Source organism: Oncorhynchus keta, chromosome 32, assembly GCF_023373465.1.
Source record: "Oncorhynchus keta strain PuntledgeMale-10-30-2019 chromosome 32, Oket_V2, whole genome shotgun sequence".
Taxonomy (NCBI): domain Eukaryota; kingdom Metazoa; phylum Chordata; class Actinopteri; order Salmoniformes; family Salmonidae; genus Oncorhynchus; species Oncorhynchus keta.
Genome location: NC_068452.1, coordinates 4,238,302 through 4,255,757, shown reverse-complemented (window position 1 = coordinate 4,255,757; position 17,456 = coordinate 4,238,302). Strand labels below are relative to the sequence as shown.

Sequence of the window (17,456 nt, the reverse complement as noted above, 5' to 3'; positions counted from 1 at the left end):
ACTTTCTCATAACTGTTTCCAATATCTCCCACGACATTACAGTGAACAGTTAGTCTTGTAGTATGTTGTAACTTTTTAAAACATTTTAGAAACCTTCAACACATTTAGTTACTTTGAAGTTGTTTGGTTGATACCTAAATATATTCTCTTAGTAGCAGTATTTGGCCGAAATTGACTGATTTTGCAGCTTTACCAATGGCTAAGAACTCAGTATTTTTATACAGGTATAGGTCAACACACTTTGTCTGGCTTCAGTATTTTGCAGAACCATCTCATCTTTGCAGATCTATGTTGTAGTAATGGTGGGCGTGGCTATTTGCTGTGACACTAGTGATAGTCATTTAGAAACCTCTCTTCCTCTTTTGCGTTACGTTTTGGGGTGGAACATATTAGAACTTCCTGTAACTAGTCACCAATTTCCCCTCATCTGGCTGAGACCCCCCAGTCAGTGAACCACACTCAATAATTCTAGTTTACTACTCCACTTATGTCTGAGGCTCACTGCATGCTGCTCAGTGTGATAGCATCATATAAGAACAAGGGAAGTCATGACTTTTCATCTGACAGGTGTTTGGCTGCTGCTCATGACATGTACTGTGTTGGGTAAGTTGTGTTTTTGTAACTTTCGGTGTGGGTTTAGTTTATTGGGAACTGTTGGCCACAGGAGGCTGCTGAAGGGAGGACGGCTCATAACGGCTGGCGTGGATGGAATGGCATCAAACACTTGGAAACCACAGGTTTGATTTATTTGATACCATTCCACTCATTAACACGTGCCTGTCCTCCAATTAAGGTGCCATCAACCTGTGGTGTTAATTATTTTTCTGCCATTGCATGTTTTTGATGACTTTATTAGGGAGTAGTCTTAATGCCCATCAAAACAGCACTTGTTTGGTGTAGTCTAACCAGAGCCCTGCAACTGTTCCAGAATCATTACGTTGATCATTATGCAGGTGCTTTCTTGACCAGGCTAGGGAGAGCTAAACTATGCTGTCAGTACAATGGGATGATTCCCTTATGATCACCAACAAGCCATTAAAAAAAACGACCAATGACACTAACGGGGCTCCCGAGTGGCGCAGTGGTCTAAGTAAGGCACTGCATCTCAGTGGTAGAGGCGTCACTACCGACAGCATGGTTCCATTACAGGCTGTATCACAATCGGCCCTGATTGGAAGTCTCATAAGGCAGAGCACAATTGATTCTGCGTCGCCCGGGTTTGGGTTTGGCCGGGGAGGCCATCATTGTAAATAAGAATTTGTTCTTAAATACGAATTTGTTCTTAACGGACTTACCTAGTTAAATAAAAGTAAAATAAAAACGCGGAGCTAACGTTGTATTACTTTCCTATATGTTGCCTCCTAGTGTTCTGTGAAATGGAATTCCTGGAGAGAACGCAGGGTGACTCTATAGAGTTCTACTGTATCTCTGAGTTCAGTGCCTCCAAGCCCATTGGGTTCTACCTGAAACGAAAGTGGCTGCAGCCCAACAGAGAGGTCCTGTTCATATATACTGAACAAAACCCTGTGTTTCACCCTGACGTCAAAGAGCGCATCCATGTCATGGGAGACCCGAGTACTCACCGGGTCAACGTGACCCTCAGCCAGCTGAAGGGAACAGACACAGACCTCTACTACTGTGAGTTTGTCTTCCCCGATTCCTCCAGCTTAGATCAAAAGATTCCAAGCAAGATGGAGTTCTTTCTGTACGTTGTCGATGCTGGTGAGTATTCTTTATGGATTCCTCCATTGATTTAATTAATGTTTCTTGCTGCGATTGGAGTTGTTGACATCATGATGTGTCAGTCACAGTAGCCTGGCAGTTTCCCCCTTTTTTTGTTAATTACTCCAGATGCCATAGCTGAGCCACACTGTTCATGTTATGCATCCTGCCACTGCTTCCTCCTTTAGAATAGCCCTGGCTATAGCAATAGACTCTCATCTCCCACAACCTCATAGACAGTTATAGTGTTTGTTTCCCATGTGGAGAAGATGCCCCAGACAGCAAGATGGATGTAGGCCTAATAGAGACGTGCGCCGGGGGGTCAGCTGTTCTCCCCTGCCTCGCCCCCTACGGTTCCCCCTCGGCCATGGAAGGGGTATGCCTGAAGAGGCGGTGGGGCCGGGCTCCAGTGGAGGTGCTGTTCCACTCAAAGCGCCCCTTTTCCTCCGCCTCGTTCCCCCCAGAAGAAAGGCTTCACCTGGGCACGGGGCTGGGCGGCCTGGCCTACAACCTCACCCTGCTAAAGATGCAGCCGGAAGAGAGCGCCTTTTACAGCTGTGAGCTGCTGCTCCCCGGCAGGCCCGACAACAGTGCCAGGCTAGGGAGACACGTATACTTTGTATCTGTGCAAGGTGGGTCTTTATCTACTTCCCCAGAGTCAGATAAACTCATGGATATTTTTGTCTGCGTCTAGTATGAAGGGGAAGGCGGCGGTAGTTTCGCGAGACAATACTAGCTAGAGTTAGCGCAATGATTCAAACTGCACACAGACATATTAATTAATCTGCCAAAATCCCAAACTCTCCCTTTTAAACTGTAAATTCATGCCAGAAAATGTCCAGTTTATCTGTGGAAGCTGTTTCTATGACGCTGTATTGTTTAACTCTAGTAGCCAATTCAGTAACCCAGATAACAATTATCAAACAGTCAATGTTCTATTAGTAATTCATGTAATGTTCACCATACACAGTATCTGAAGGGTTGTCAATGTATTTTTAATTCCTGTAGTGAGCTGACATTCTGTGAAAGGCTTTAAAGTCTGACACCACATATTGGATTTTGTTGTTTCGCCAGATGTTAGGTGTAGCTGTGCGGGTTACGCTCCACTGCTCTATGCCCTTTCTGCTACTGTGGGACTGCTACTCATCTTCGTTATGGCCCTGGGAGTGGCTCATTATGTGAGTGGGACTGTAACCTACTCACTATGGACAAAACGATTGACACACAGAATATTATTTATAGAAATGGTAGCCACTCCAGTTTTTTGCTGCTTTCAGGTCATAATTTAAAAAGCATTACAACCTCACATTCTGCAAAATTCTCATACATTTTGTCATCACAAACCATTATTCGCTCCGAGTTTATAAAGCCACACTCTTAACCTTTTACAGCCACATCTGTAACCTCTATGATTGTAGACTGGGGAGACTTGATATTGTAATGTTTTTAGATACTTACTCATTTGGTAGCTACTGTATTCCTCAAGTGACAAATGTGGCAGTACCATAACGCTGATTTCTGACCGGTATGACAATGTATCAGTGATTTGTCAAACACATCAAAATTGAGGAAGGATGCCACTTTGAATCAAAGCATCCATCCTCTTACTATTCACAGAATTTCACACAGGAAAGATACTAGTTTCACTAGTTGTTTTCACCTGCTACCTTCTCTGATTGGCTTCTGTCCACTGTTGTCAGGGTAAGACCCGAGGCGACCGTGTCAAACCGCAGCCCCACCAGGTCTCCATCTACGAGGAGATGGTTGGGGTGCGGCCCCCCAACCGGAATGGAAAAGTGTCCCCCTCTAACCACCCGAGGTCCCCCTTTCACCTGGAGGAAAAGGATGCTTCCGCCTATGCCACCCCCCCCCTGAGGTCTCGACAGGAAAACCACTATGAGAGGCCTGAAGGGGTACCGCTAGTATCTGAAACTGTTGGGGAGATGTGAGGAACGAGGTTGGCCCAATCTCACCAACACTGTGTTTAACTATTCATTTAGAAACTGGAGTCTGAACTATAACTACAACTTACTCACACAACTTTCAATTTGGACAACCAACATCCACCTAACTTAGTTTGTTGTACTGTAAATGCTGTTGTGGAGTTTTAATCAAGGATTTTTTGAATTTTATGTAAATGCTGGCAGCTGAATGTTGTAGCTTTTGCTTTTTTAAAGGAATGGTATTCCATTTTTTTTTTTAAATAAAGAAATACTTGTCTTGATTAGTGTTGTATTTTGACATTTACATGTGTCCATGCCCAGTCCACAGGGAACTGTTATTATTGCCAATCGTGGAGATGGGCTTAATATTTCTGCTGGATCAGTGCTGGAAACAGACAAGAATCGTGGCCATCCCATTATACCAGGACTTACAAAAACAATTTCAGGGATGCAGGTGAGAAGGTGATGAAACTTACTTCAGGAGAAAGTGTGGTGGAACAAGAATTGTTAGCATTGTATCTTGCTATAGTACTTAGTGTAGCAACTGGATCGAATGATCTTTTCGCTAGCCAGATACATGTTGAGCAACATTATCCAAATTATCTGATCAAAAAAGTTGGCTAACAAAGAAAGACAGCTTGCTAACGTGAGTAACCTAACCAATTCGCTATAGTGTTATACGACTCGTTGTTGATGTGCCCCCCCTTCTCATGGACACGCGCTCAGTGCATTGCTGCGACTCGCTAAGATTTCTGCGCGCGTGCGCCATAGTGCATAAATGTTTTGTTCCCTACACCAAACGCAGGTTAAAATTTCAAAACAAACTCAACCAATTATATTAATTTGGGGACAGGTCAAAAAGCATCTAGTTTGCTAGCTCATTTGTCCTGGGATATAAACATTAGGTTGTTATTTTCCTTGAAATGCACAAGGTCCTCTACTCCACCATGTAATCCACACAAAACGGTCAACCGAATAATTTCTAGTCATCTCTCCTCCCTCCAGGCTTTTTCATCTTTGAAGATGGAAGAGACACGACTTGCAGTGTGATCTGTGCCAGAAAGTTATATTTTAGCCTTTGGCAACGCAGACGCTCATTGACGCACGCGAGCCACTCCAGTTTGAATAACAGATTTCTACATTTATTTTGCAACGCGAGCGGTGTAGTCAAGCGTATTAGTCGTAGAAATATGTTATTGCACCAATGAGCGTCTAGCTAAAATAGAAGTAAAAAAATAACTCACTTTTAAGGCGTGCTTCTCAAGTGTGAAGTTAAGTGGATTCCTCAGTGGTGTGTCTCAATAGTCTAGTGGCTTCATTGTGTGGGTGAGTTGTCTAAAGGTCGCTTCCTTATCCGTCCGCATCTAGTTACTAGCTTTCTCTGCGGGTTGTCAATGCTGTGGTTTGTCTCTAGCAGGTGCATTAATAACTAAATGTCCACATAAAATCAAACCCACATTGAAGACTACACAAGAAAATCTACAAGACAATTTTTAACAGCCAACAAAAATGTCAATTTATTAATATAGTCCGAAAGAAGCGCCATAACTTATGGAAACATGTTTTTTTCCCGGTGCATATCATTAACAATTACATTCTATGAGGAGAAAAAAAAACATTAAAAGCCATAACTTTCTCAGCACAGACACTTCGCCTTAAAGTTTTTTTAAAATAAAAAAGGCAATAGGCAGATTACCACCTCCTCCCCCTTACAAAAACCGGATTGCCTTAAGTCACGGGCTTTTTCTCAGTATAACCCACAGTGCTTTAGCAGAAGGATAAGCGCTCATTGGTTAAGGATTACACAGCATGGTGAAGCAATAAAGTTGCCATAAATCTGATGAGGGGGAAGAAAATCTAACATAGCACAACAATGACACACCCCTACATCAAACCCTGAACCCCAGAGTACCAGTCCCGGGCCCCAAGAGAAAAGCAGGCCTGGACTCTCCCTCCCACTTGTGCATAGATCATGAGCCTTTAAAAACCAGTTCCCCCCCTCCACTTCCAATCTTTCTCCTGAAACCCATCTATTAGACATTAGAATCTCTTAACTCATTGAATACCTGCCACAGGAACAGAGACATAAGAGTAATGCACAATGCTCCTGAACATTACAGGATGGAACCGCAAAGAAAATACATAAGTAAAACTAAAACCATAATTTGTTTCAATGTAAAGCAATTTCTACATCGATTTTACATGTAAAGCACTCCACTTTTTCTCTCTCAAAAAGTTCATTTTCAGTCATTTATTTGGTAAATATGTAACCACTACGGATTTTTAGAATCAATGGTATTTCATATTCTATTTAAATCCCTAACTTTCAGTGCTTGGAGTTAGATTTCTCAAAGTTATTCTAATTTAAAACTCAAATTTAAATAAAAATGGTGGAGTTTGAACTCTGGAAATCCTGGCCTTCCCGAGACAAGATCCACATCTTTACGAGTGTGCAAGATAGTAAGCAGATTGCGTTGCCTTTTTACAAGACAAAATTCAAATAAATCAATACATACGTCTGTCGACATAAAAATTTAAAAAATGAAAAATTGAAATACGACAACACTGATCAATCCCAGAGTTCTGAAAGTAGCATAAATCTTAATTTTGCAAAGTTGGTTTAATGTTCATATTCATTTGATGGAAGATGGAATTTGTCTTTTTCAACATTTTCATTATAAAATCCATTTTTCCTCAACTTCAGACAAATGAAATGTTTGTAAACGACAGGTGGCTTTGCAAAAAAAAAAGAAAAATAGAAGAAATAGGCACCTCTGAAATGAGTCCTGTAACAAACTCACATCCCCACATTATCCCTTTCCATTTCTCCATGAAGTTAACATGGGGATTACTAGTCCTACCATCTATGGCCACAAATCTTAGATTGTTCATTTTTTGTAGTCTTTTTTTCATTACATTTGTATGTAATCAGAACAAAAAATGGTGCAACACTCAATGATAATCCTTGTTTTGGATTATTCCACAATAAAAAGCCACTGTAAGGTAGATAAACATTTTACAGATAAAACAAAACCTTTTTTTCCCCCATTTAGTCCTTGAGTAAACATTTACACATGAATTATCACCCTCTCCCCTCAGTACTTAGTCTCGTTTGTCTACGATTAGCTGAGTGAGGGGTAGAAGACACTCAGTGCCATGTTAGAAGATAGACATTGTTATCAAAATATAGTTGACAAGCAAAAAAATAAACTGAATAAAAGGACAGACAACAATGTCAATACACAACATACTGAATGGAACATGACAGCAGTCCTAAGCCTGCCAAGCACACAGTCGTTTGCACACATACATTTGACTTTCAAGCACACAAAATTATTTTTGCACATTTTTTTTTCTCCAATATTTTTTAAATCATTTTTTATATATATATTTTTTAACTGATGACCTCAAAAAGCATGGAAGTGTACAAGTCAGACTTAATTTATTATTATTTTTTTAAACTTTTTTTTTTTTTTTTTTTTTTTTACAAAAGACTTCACATTACGTTATTGTCGCTCCTTGATTCAAGTATTTGTGTATTTTTATGTTGATATGTTTAATGATATTTTTCTCTGCTGGGAAAGTATACATTTAAAAAACAGGTGATTTCAGGTTGGGTTGTTTAGACAAATTCACATACAGTACAAGTACTTCAAGGTACTTACTGTAATATGTTCATAAATCCAGAACGTGCATATCCAACTCCAGGTAGGAAAGACATTACTCATGATCCATTAAGTACCAGTTTAACCCCTAACCCCATTTCATTTCCTTCAGATCACTTATTTCCGGAGGGGAATAAATATTGCTCATTTTCAGTTTGTATTGAACCCAGACCTTTTAAAAGGAATAAAAGGTTTTAGGAGGTTGAGATCCAAGGTGTCTGTTGATGTGCTACCTACCACACACCATACGTACATATCCATATGTGTATATACACACACACACAATCTATCTATAGTTAAGCTGTAGAGAGTGCACGGCGTGCCCCTCAATGCTGGTGCAGCACCACACACAGAGCAGACGTTTGGAGGCCCCCACCCGGCTAATTGGTCTCTGAGTTTGGATCAAGGCAGTTACAGAAACAGGCAATAGTGATTTTTGCTAGTGTGCTGCAGGACACCTCAGAGTCCCAAAAGGTAGCCTTATCCCATTCTAGTTTTTTTTATTTTAAGAATTTTTGTACCTTTTTGAAATGCGCCCCCTCTCGTTGCCTACCGCAGACGCAGTGAGGTGAGCGACCTGGGCTGATACAGTGGGCCCGAAGCCATCTGGGTCTGTGGAAATATACAGTTGTGGGCCCGCTTTGGGCAGAAACACTAACAAATAGGATAAAATATAGCATCCACAAAAAGGCTCCCCCAACCTGCATTTTGGAAGCTAGAGGACTGGAGACATTTCAGCTAGAAGTGCAGAGCTTTAGTTAACATATTATAGATATTTTATTGATTTTTGTACTTTAAAAAAAATATTTAAAAAAAAAGATTGTGTCAAACTTCATATTAAAAATGACATTAAAATTGAAGAACTTCATTTTTGGTTTAAAAAAAACATGTACCCGGGATTACCCGTCAAACTGACTGTGCACCGTAGCATACTTGGATCCCGCAAACTCAGTAAAGATTTTATCCTCAACAACGGGGCATTCCCCACTAAAGCAAAGACCGCCTAAATGGCGCCCTATGTCCCTATATAATGCACTACCTAGTGAACAGGGTGCCATTTGAGACACAGCCATATTATCTCAGGAGTTCTGGATGAGGTGTGTTGCCCCCACCCATCTGTTTAATCCCTCCTGCCCCCCTGCCTCCATCACAAAGATTATCAAAGATCCTCCATCACAAAGGTTATCAAAGATCCTCCATCCAGAGAGAAGAGCTCTTTCTCCAGATCATATAACATGGGCTAGTTTTATAGATCTATATATTTTTTTGGTATTGGCACATAGGATAACATTGGCCTCTACATTGTAACATTACAGTAGGCCCATATTTGGGAAGGGAATTCATTACTATTCCATTCCCCAAAAAACAATTATCCAGCCAATACAAGTCTATAGTACTACTACTGCACAGCTTGCCATTAGTTAGTGTAGAACTTGGCTCTCTTACACTACAGCAAAAGGACATACATACAGAGAGAGCTGCATCTTTTAACGTCGTCTCCTACCCTGAGATCAAGCTGAGATCAGTCTTCTTCAGCACAGTAAAGAGAGGCCTACTATACCTCCACTCCAGTGGTACTAACTCCCCATAGAGGGAGGGTGGAAGTTTGGAATACGACAGTGTTGTGGTTTAAACCCAGCTATAAGGACCAAGAGCAGACATGTTCTAAGTGCTGAAGGGTACATACATCAGGAGGTCGTTGGTTCTAGCTCCGAGTCGGTGCTCAATCTTTAGGGCAGGATTGGCACGTTGGCTGTAAAGGGTCCGCAGCCTCTAGTCTTTTGCATAGAAACAGAACTGAGTCGCTTTTTATGTCTGGTCAAGGGGAGGGCCATGGCTGCTTTGGAGGGGACTGGAGGAGGGTGTAGCGTAGCAGCTGTGTGAGGGGGCGAGGGGACAGCCCTGGCAGAACCCAGGTGGAGCAGCTAGGGTCAGGCAGGACACACTCACCCATCTGAGACACCCTATTGGTCTAACTTACACATCTTGAGATACTACCTGGAAGTACTACAGCATACTGTCCAAAACAAAGCAATGATCAATCAGTTAAGATACTAACTAATAATAGACAATCAATGACTGGCTGTAGTATTGATCCTAGTTTGCATTCAATACACAGGATGAACATACAGAGGCACCTCTGACCAAAGTGTTTCTGCATATGAACAGTGAAAAGGGCTAGTTTCAAGCAGCCACCTTGAAAAGACCACTGCACGTAGACAAAAATAAACCAAAAAATACACGTCGTCAAATGAAAACTAAATAAAATGCATCAAACACTGGCAAAATTCCAGAAATTTGACTGTCTCTTGACTTCCAGCTAAAGTGATCTTTGTGTGAAAGAAGATTAGGGGAAATGAAGAGGGTTGGTTGAGACGAGGTCGAGTGCTGCTGGCGCGGTCGTTAGCTAGCTAGCTCTGTGCTGATTGGCCAGTCTTGGAGGGAGCGTGGTTTCCTGCTGGGCTGAGGGTGTCCAATGAGAGAGCTTGGTGCAAGCCCAGGAGGAAATGCTGCTGTGGGGGGTAGCCTTGCCTAGCGACCGTCACCATGGGCGCCACAGCAGAGGCACTCAGTGGACCGTGACCATCTCCCTCCCCACTCCGACCAACCGTTGGACGGAGACAGGTAACATTGCATGTCTAGCATCTCCAGACAAGAAAAAGGCTAAACATTTTGGATTAACAGTGATATTCACTTTGATATAGTTAAAAGAAAATGTCTTTAGAAAAAAAATCAGATAAAAGTAGATTTCCATTTTTTTTCTTTTTTCTCATCCTGCTACCATTTCAAAGTTCATACAAGTCCTTGGACCAAAGAGGAACAAACAAATACCAGAAGTTATTTCCAAGTATAGATACAGTACAAAAAGAGTAAGTTCTTTTTTTCAGTTTTCAAAGTTGCTGCTTCATTTGTCTGATTTATTGGTTTGCAAGTTGAAGCGTTTAGCTTTCTTCATAAGTGCTATGATAAAACCCTTTGATATAGACAAAAGGTTAGTCTCACTTACATTTTTGTACAGTACCAAATACAAGGAACACTCGTAGTAGATCTACTGCATTAGGAGAAACCCCTCTTATTTGGTATTGTGCCCCTCCAGTGACTCCCCCATCTGGATTCACCCTGTTCGGTGTGGCAATGCAGAGAGGAAGGGCTTTCTCATGTACCCCAGTTCAATATGAGGAGTTTCAGGGCTGCAGGGACCGTTTCTGAACGCACAGTTATAATAGTAACACCATCCTCGCAAGACTTTAAACGCAACAGTTTCTTAGGGAGTGGGGCCTGGTGGGAATCAAAAATGAGAAAAGGTAACGTTTCTGTAGTTCTTTGCTTTGATCAACAACGACAATACAAATCAAGAACGAAAAATGTAAAGAAACCAGCTCCTGCTTTGACTTGAGTGTGGACCGAAGAAGGGCCTGTGGCGTATATATTGCACAATGTAACTGTCACATCAAGTTGAAGCGTTTTTTTGTTGTTGTTTCCAGAAATTGGTGGACCATAATGGGGACGAGAGGGTCAACAACGGAATCAACTAATCATGTTAATTGACAAGAAGCACCTGTAAGTCCTGTTAGGTGAATATAGCTGAAGTCGTAGTTCTGAGCAGTGGTAATCTGAACTCCCAGACGTGAATGATTAGGTTCCAGACATATACTCAAGTACAGACGCAGCTAGGTCGGTCGATGTGTAATAATCTCAGTTTATGTTGCGATAGATATGATAAAATGCGCCTAGATATACAAAAAGAACAAAAACAGCAGTGTAAATCCCTTTAAGAACAAATGAATGACGAAAAAACGGAAAAGGTTTTAACTGATGATTGGTTGGGTCAGTGTTGACAGGCCTCATACTGCCGAGTGACTTGGGGGGGGGGGTTTATTGATTAGTGCACACGTGGCAAAATGTTTTGCAACAGAATGCGAAAACAAGCTTTTCTTGTTGGACAAAGTTCAGGTAGTCCCTCAGTTTCGGTCCGCTTGCTTCCGTTTCGTTCCTAGTGAATACGACCTTGGTTGATCACACTTGTTCTGATCCATTCACTGGCTCAGAGATGGGAACTGTGCAAGCTTTTAAACTCATACAATTATCCTTCTGTTTCAAAACAATGAAAAAGGCTTGAGATTGAAGGAGGACCTGGGCCGCAGTAGAGCACTTAAGGCGAATATTAGTGCTTGGAAACAAAAAAATAACATAAGTAAAAGGTCTTTGAACCACATCATTGGCCACGGGCATGCTGGGAATGGTATTTTTTTTAAATCAATTTGGAGTTTCGTGGGTAAAGGAAAGATTCAAAATGGCAGCTTTTTCAATTGCTTCTCCTTAAAAACACTTCACACAGAATGTGCGATATTCATGGAACTTAAAAACACTTAACGGTTCTCTCTTCATTGAGTCTTTGACATTTCATTTTTGTTTGCTTCCAACAACTTATCAAATACTAAAAACAAAATCCCCTTTTAAAAAGACAACTAAAAAGAAGAAAACGTAAAAACCGAAGGGCGTAGGGGTCAGCAGTCTTGTGTCGTCGCCCCCAGCCTTCCGGTACACGATTCACAGTTCCGTTGATACTGATTATCGCCACATGATTTGCTTGGTTTTGCTCCTGTTCATTGTCATTTTTTTTGTGTATGTCTGTATTTATTATTATTTTTCCACTGTCTGTTCCAGCATTGAAACATCCATCCTCATGGTTGGTTTGTTAGTGTGTTGTCCTACATGGACTCTCCACTCAGCAGGTCGCCTGGCAACAGCGTGTTAATGGGGTTGGGGCTCCCGATGACGCCGCGACTGTCATCGCTACTAGGGGGCCCCCACAGGCTGGAGTACTGGGGCACACCCCCCCACAGGAGGTCTCCGCCTCCGCCCGTCTTGGCTCCTCCCCCCAGGCCTCCACCGCCGCTGCTCCAGTGATGGCCAATAGCGTGCTGCTGCGAACCTCCGCCTCCTCCCATGCGCGTCTGATTGGTGCCTGGGTTGGGCTGCCAGCTGGTGGTGGGCGGGAGCTGCTGCTGGCCTTGTGCAAAGTAGCGGTTCACCTCCTCCTCCCCAGCAAACTCTGCCAGGATGGTGGTGTTCCCCAGCACACACCTAAGAGGACAGGTGTCAGTTATACATCACATACTTACAAGTGTTACAGTATCAACATGGATTTTCTTACACCTGGTGAAGTACAGTACAAGTATTTCCTTATAGGCTTTGACAATTTGTCAGTGAGATGTGTATAGCCTAGAAGTTGAGACAATATTTTGTGTTTCGTTTTAGGTCAGACGGAGAAAATCACTACCCTAAACAGCATAGGGTATGGGTGAAAGAAAACCCACTCAATCTTTTGGTATTTTTTTCATTAGTCCACCGTTGATACAGTCCCACAATGCTTTTTCATGTCAGCAGTCAAGTTTTCAAGAAATTGGACTTTCAAGAAGAAAATGTGTCACCGGCCACATGGCGATGCAGGTTTTTTTCCCTTCAAGTTCGGGAGTCTTACATGTGCAGGGACTTCTGGGCCTTGGCAGCCTCCTCCTTGGAGCTGTATCGCACCACAGCGTTTCCCTGGGTCAGGAAGAGGTGGAATGTGATGAGGGGGCCGTGCTGCATGCACAGCGTCCGCAGGGTGGAGCCGTCTATCTGGGGGGTGAGGTTCCTCAGTACCAGCCAGCTACTGGTCCTGTTGGAGCTGTCTGTGCTCCAGGTGGTGCCCTCTGAGAGAAACAGAGAGGGGAACATGATCAGTCAATATTCAGGTCCTCACAAAATATAAATCAATCATTTTTGGTCAATAACTTGTCGTCTATTAATGACAACATATTTGTTTGTATGTACATAAGTTGTCCATTGTCTATGCATGTTATTTTTTTGAAAACAACATATTTGCATCGTCTCATGTAAGCACTTTTACACTTGTACTACTACCACCTCAGTGTGACCTTAAGACTCATGCCAAAATAAGGTCACACAGTTTAGGTTCTCTTTGAAGCCATGACAACAGTCCTTTAAGTCTTCTGTTGTAAGCCACAAGACTTCAGTATGACAAAGGCCTCTAACCACAGCGGGGTGTGTAATTGCTCCACCTTACTACTACAGCGAGTGACAAGGAGAGGAGCTCAAAACAAAACACGGGGGAGAATCACACTAAAACAACCACACCTAGGAACAATACATGCTTGTGGTGTCCTACACTATGCTTCTTTAGGCAAATGTGTCAAAAACATTATGTTAGGGTAGGATGTTGACACAGCACAAAGTAAGATCAGCTCAAATCCACAGTCAATGGTTTTCAAAAAACTACTGATTTTCCTCTACTAGGTATGTTACCAGGTTTAAGTCTTTCCAGTCTTGTTACAGAGGAAGTCCGCCGGTCTATATTTCAGGCTGAGGAGTTGTACTGTGGCATCTCACCTGAGGTGTACGAGCTGCTCCAGCCTTGGGCCAGGCCCAGGGAGTTTCCCCCCCAGGTGGATGAGGGCTTGGCTGGGTTGGTGAGGCCGGGAGGTGGCCTTGAAGGGGCTGTGTTGTTACGGGGCCCCTGGGGGACCTTCCACAGCTCGTGGGATAGAGAGGCCTGGGAGGGGTGGGAGATGGGCCCCGGGGACCAGGTGGACTTCATGTCAGATAGCTTACCTGAGAGAGCGAGAGAGAGAAGAGGGGAACCTATGAGATCCTGTTGTAGAGATGGAGACCCTCTATGAAGCCTATGTTCTATGACAGATTATTTGAAATCTAACTTTGGGCAGCTGCAAAGTTTTAAAAATAAGCCCCCTATTAACAGTTGTTCATCAACAAGAAACCTCAATCTTGACTTCATGGGTTTATATGAGTCATAATGGAGAACGCATTGAGGACTACAGGAAACATGAATGTAAAAAGAGAATGCAGATCACTCAGACATTTAAAGGGGGACATTTTTCAAGTATTCATAGCAATTTTCAGTGGGTTGCTTAACGGCAACAAAAATGTCACGTCAACACATACTTATTAATAGGGGTCTAGGGCCACAACATTCAAAGTATTTCTTGATTCAAACACTCAAACTTTTCATTCCATGAGGAATACAATGCAATCACATCGTGGAGCACTTGATACACCGGCACTGGGTAGTTGGTAGTAGGATTAAATTAGGCAAAGGAAGGATCTATCTACCGTAACACTCAAACACAGACCACACACAAACAATAGGATAAAGGTGTGTTGCTATGGTGGTAATTAGGGGAGGGGGGTCAAGCTTGAGGACCATGGGTCAGCATGTCCTGTACCTGCACTCTCCTCATCCGGGGAGGACAGACTGAAAGAGCTAGTGTAGCAGCCACTGACTGGCCAGTCCGTGGAGGGGGGCAGAGCACCGTTCTGAGGCGGTGAAGGAGGGGAGGAGCCTAGCCGTGGTGGCCCATTGTTATGGACAGAGGGGGTGGTGGGGAAAGAAACATGTACAACTTGATTTAAAGAACGTGTATAAATACAACAGGGCCTGTGCTACTGGATGACACGGTCACAACAAGTGAGGTAGTACTGTAACCCCTTCAGTGCCATGGAAAGGAATAGGATATAAGCTTAAAGTTGTCAATATAGTAACACAAGTCAACACCTGTTTGAGAATCAACAGCAGAGACCTGCCCTGTTAATGAGCATATACAGTCTGTGTATCTTAAAGCCAACTAACTACAGACCCCGTCTCTCTGATTGACCCCCTCCTCACCTCCGCTGCGGTCCCGGAGCAGGTAGCGGTTGACGTCCTGGATGTTGGTGTTGATGGTGGGGCCGCTGGGAACGCTTCCTGGGGTCATGTTGGGGTCGTTCTCAGGGTCAATGTTCTGCAGGCCCTTCCAGGGCACGCCTGGACAGAACTCTGAGGAGACAACATGGAGGACAAATGGTTATTTATCCTTTAAACTCAACTGATGTTGTGGGGAACAATTTAAATCAGATTTTTTCACTTTCTAAATCTTTTTCTCTCTAAAATCAAAACAGTTTAGAAGAGTTTAAATCTCACGTGTGAAATAACGTTTGATCTGATTGAAATGTCGGTCTTCTCTACCAACCTGGGGGCCAGTTGATATTCGTTCCATTGGTGATCTGATCCTTGGGGCTCTTTCCTGGTCCCTGGCCCCAGCTGTCAGGGGGAACCAGGGGGGAGGTGGGAGACTCAGACCCACCCATCATACTGTATGGGCTGTAGGAGTCATCCATGTGGGGGGGCTTTCCGGGGGGGCCCAGGTTAGAAGCAGCAGATATGGCACCTAGGACAATTAAGGAACTCATTCATTCATTCGACAGACATTTAAAATGCATACAGTACCAGTCAAAAGTTTGGACACATCAACAGATGTGCCTTATTCATTTGCGCTCTTAATGCGTTTCAGCCAATCAGTTGTGTTGTGACAAAGTAGGGGTGGTATACAGAAGGAAGACCCAGCGTGACCTCTGCTGCAAAGGATAAGTTCATTAGTTACCATCCTCAGAAATTACAGTCCACCAAGGCACTACATCACAGTGCTTGCTGTGCCACTAGAGATCCTGGTTCGAGTCCAGGCTCTGTCGCAGACGGCCACGTCCGGAAGACCCATGGGGCGGCACACAATTGGCCCAGCGTCATCTGGGTTAGGGGAGGGTTTGGCTGGCCGGGAAGTCCTTGTCCTATAACTCCTGTGGCGGGCCAGAGCATGCACGCTGACACGGTCGCCAGGTGTACGTTTTGCCACCAACACATTGGTGCGACTGGCCTCCGGGTTAAGCGGGCATTGTGTCAAGAAGCAGTGCGGCATGGCTGGGTCGTGTTTCGGAGGACGCACAGCTCTCGACCTTCGCCTCTCCCGAGTCCGTACGGGAGTTGCAGCGATAGGACAAGACTAAGCTACCAATTGGATACCAAGAAATAGGGGAGGAATAGGGACAAAAAAAAATGTACATTAAAATTGTAGCCCAAATAAATGCGTCAAAGTTCAAGTAACAGACATCAACTGTTCAGAGGAGACTGTGTGAATCAGGACTTCATGGTGGAAGTGCTGCAAAGAAACCACTACTAAAGGAAATCAATCAGAAGAAGACTTGCTTGGACGAAGAAACACGAGCAATGGTCATTAGACCGGTGGAAATGTGTCCTTTGGTCTGTTGAGTCCAAATTTTAGATTTTTGGTTCCAACCACTGTCTTTGTGAGTCGCAGATTAGCTGAACGGATGATCTCCGCAAGTGTGGTTCTCACCGTGAAGCATGGAGGTGGTGGTGTGATGGTGCTTTGCTGGCGACACTGATTTTATTTAGAATTCAATCACACTTAACCAGCATGGCTACCACCGTATTCTGCGGCGATACACCATCCCACCTGGTTTGCCCTTAGTGAGGCTATCACTTGTTTTTCAACAGGACAAATCAAAATCAAACTTTGTCACATGCGCCAAATACAACAATTATGTCAAGAAAGAGTTAAGATTTCTATCCCCCCAAAAAGTAACAACGGCTATATACAGGATGTACTGGTACTGAGTCAATGTGCAGGGTTACAGGGTCATCGAGGCAGTTTGTACATGTAGGTAAGGGTGAATTGACTAATAATAATAATAAACACAAGCAACAGTGTACTAAACAAATTGGGGGGGTCAATGTAAATAGTCTGATGGCCATGGTATAATTGTTCAGTAGTCCTATAGCTTTGGGGTAGAAGCTGTTTAAGGAGCCTTTTGGACCTAGACTTGGCACTCCAGTAACGATTGCAGAGAAAACAGTCTGACTAGGGTGGCTGGAATCTGACAATTTTGGGGGCTTTCCTCTGACATTGTCTAGTATATTGGTCCTGGATTAGAGGTCGGCCGATTAATTAGGACGATTTTCAAGTTTTCATAACAATCGGTAATCAGCATTTTTGGACACCGATCATGGCCGATTACATTGCACTCCACAAGGAGACTGCGTGGCAGGCTGACTACCTGTTATGAGAGTGCAGTAAGGAGCCAAGTTAAGGTGCTAGCTAGCAATAAACATATCTTATAAAAAACAATCACTCTTAACTTCTTCGATATAGGGGGCGCTCTTTTAATTTTTGGATAAAAAAACGTTCCCGTTTTAAACAAGATATTTTGTCACGAAAAGATGCTCGACTATGCATATAATTGACAGCTTTGGAAAGAAAACACTGAC

At 43.2% G+C, this 17,456-nt stretch overlaps 2 protein-coding genes across 11 annotated transcripts in view; one reads left to right on the top strand and one right to left on the bottom strand.

The window, feature by feature from the left end:
• The first annotated feature begins 451 nt into the window (after window positions 1–451).
• Window positions 452–3,946, top strand: LOC118364836 (uncharacterized). 6 transcript variants are annotated; one of them, XM_035746587.2, is made up of 5 exons: window positions 452–603; window positions 1,366–1,722; window positions 1,992–2,354; window positions 2,797–2,900; window positions 3,423–3,946. In XM_035746587.2, exons 1-5 carry the CDS (start codon window positions 549–551, stop codon window positions 3,669–3,671), a joined length of 1,128 nt encoding a protein of 375 aa, XP_035602480.1. In that variant the 5' UTR covers window positions 452–548; the 3' UTR covers window positions 3,672–3,946. The 6 variants fall into 6 exon arrangements, with proteins under 6 accessions (XP_035602480.1, XP_035602479.1, XP_035602481.1 ...); XM_035746586.2 differs by having other exon boundaries at window positions 1,989–2,354; XM_035746585.2 differs by lacking the exon at window positions 452–603 and adding an exon at window positions 753–1,246.
• A 1,209-nt stretch (window positions 3,947–5,155) lies between these two features.
• LOC118364834 (trinucleotide repeat-containing gene 6C protein) overlaps window positions 5,156–17,456 on the bottom strand; it is a 67,287-nt gene continuing 54,986 nt past the window's right edge. For 3 of the 5 annotated variants that reach the window (XM_035746578.2, XM_035746579.2, XM_035746581.2), the window contains 6 exons: window positions 15,364–15,561; window positions 15,021–15,170; window positions 14,581–14,697; window positions 13,727–13,948; window positions 12,816–13,029; window positions 5,156–12,418 (listed from right to left, as the gene is read on the bottom strand). In XM_035746578.2, coding sequence (XP_035602471.2) covers window positions 12,043–12,418; window positions 12,816–13,029; window positions 13,727–13,948; window positions 14,581–14,697; window positions 15,021–15,170; window positions 15,364–15,561 — 1,277 coding nt within the window. In that variant the 3' untranslated portion in view covers window positions 5,156–12,042. The remainder of the gene's footprint in view (window positions 12,419–12,815; window positions 13,030–13,726; window positions 13,949–14,580; window positions 14,698–15,020; window positions 15,171–15,363; window positions 15,562–17,456) is intronic. The other 2 variants (XM_035746580.2, XM_035746582.2) reach the window with 1 other exon arrangement.

Bases quoted from the DNA above. Each gene is read 5' to 3' on its own strand.
- LOC118364836 (XM_035746584.2), top strand. From the start codon at position 988: ATGCTGTCAGTACAATGGGATGATTCCCTTATGATCACCAACAAGCCA. The intron at 1,723-1,988 runs GTGAGTATTCTT...TCCCATGTGGAG, and splicing joins TCTGTACGTTGTCGATGCTG to AAGATGCCCCAGACAGCAAG. The intron at 2,901-3,422 runs GTGAGTGGGACT...CACTGTTGTCAG, and splicing joins CCCTGGGAGTGGCTCATTAT to GGTAAGACCCGAGGCGACCG.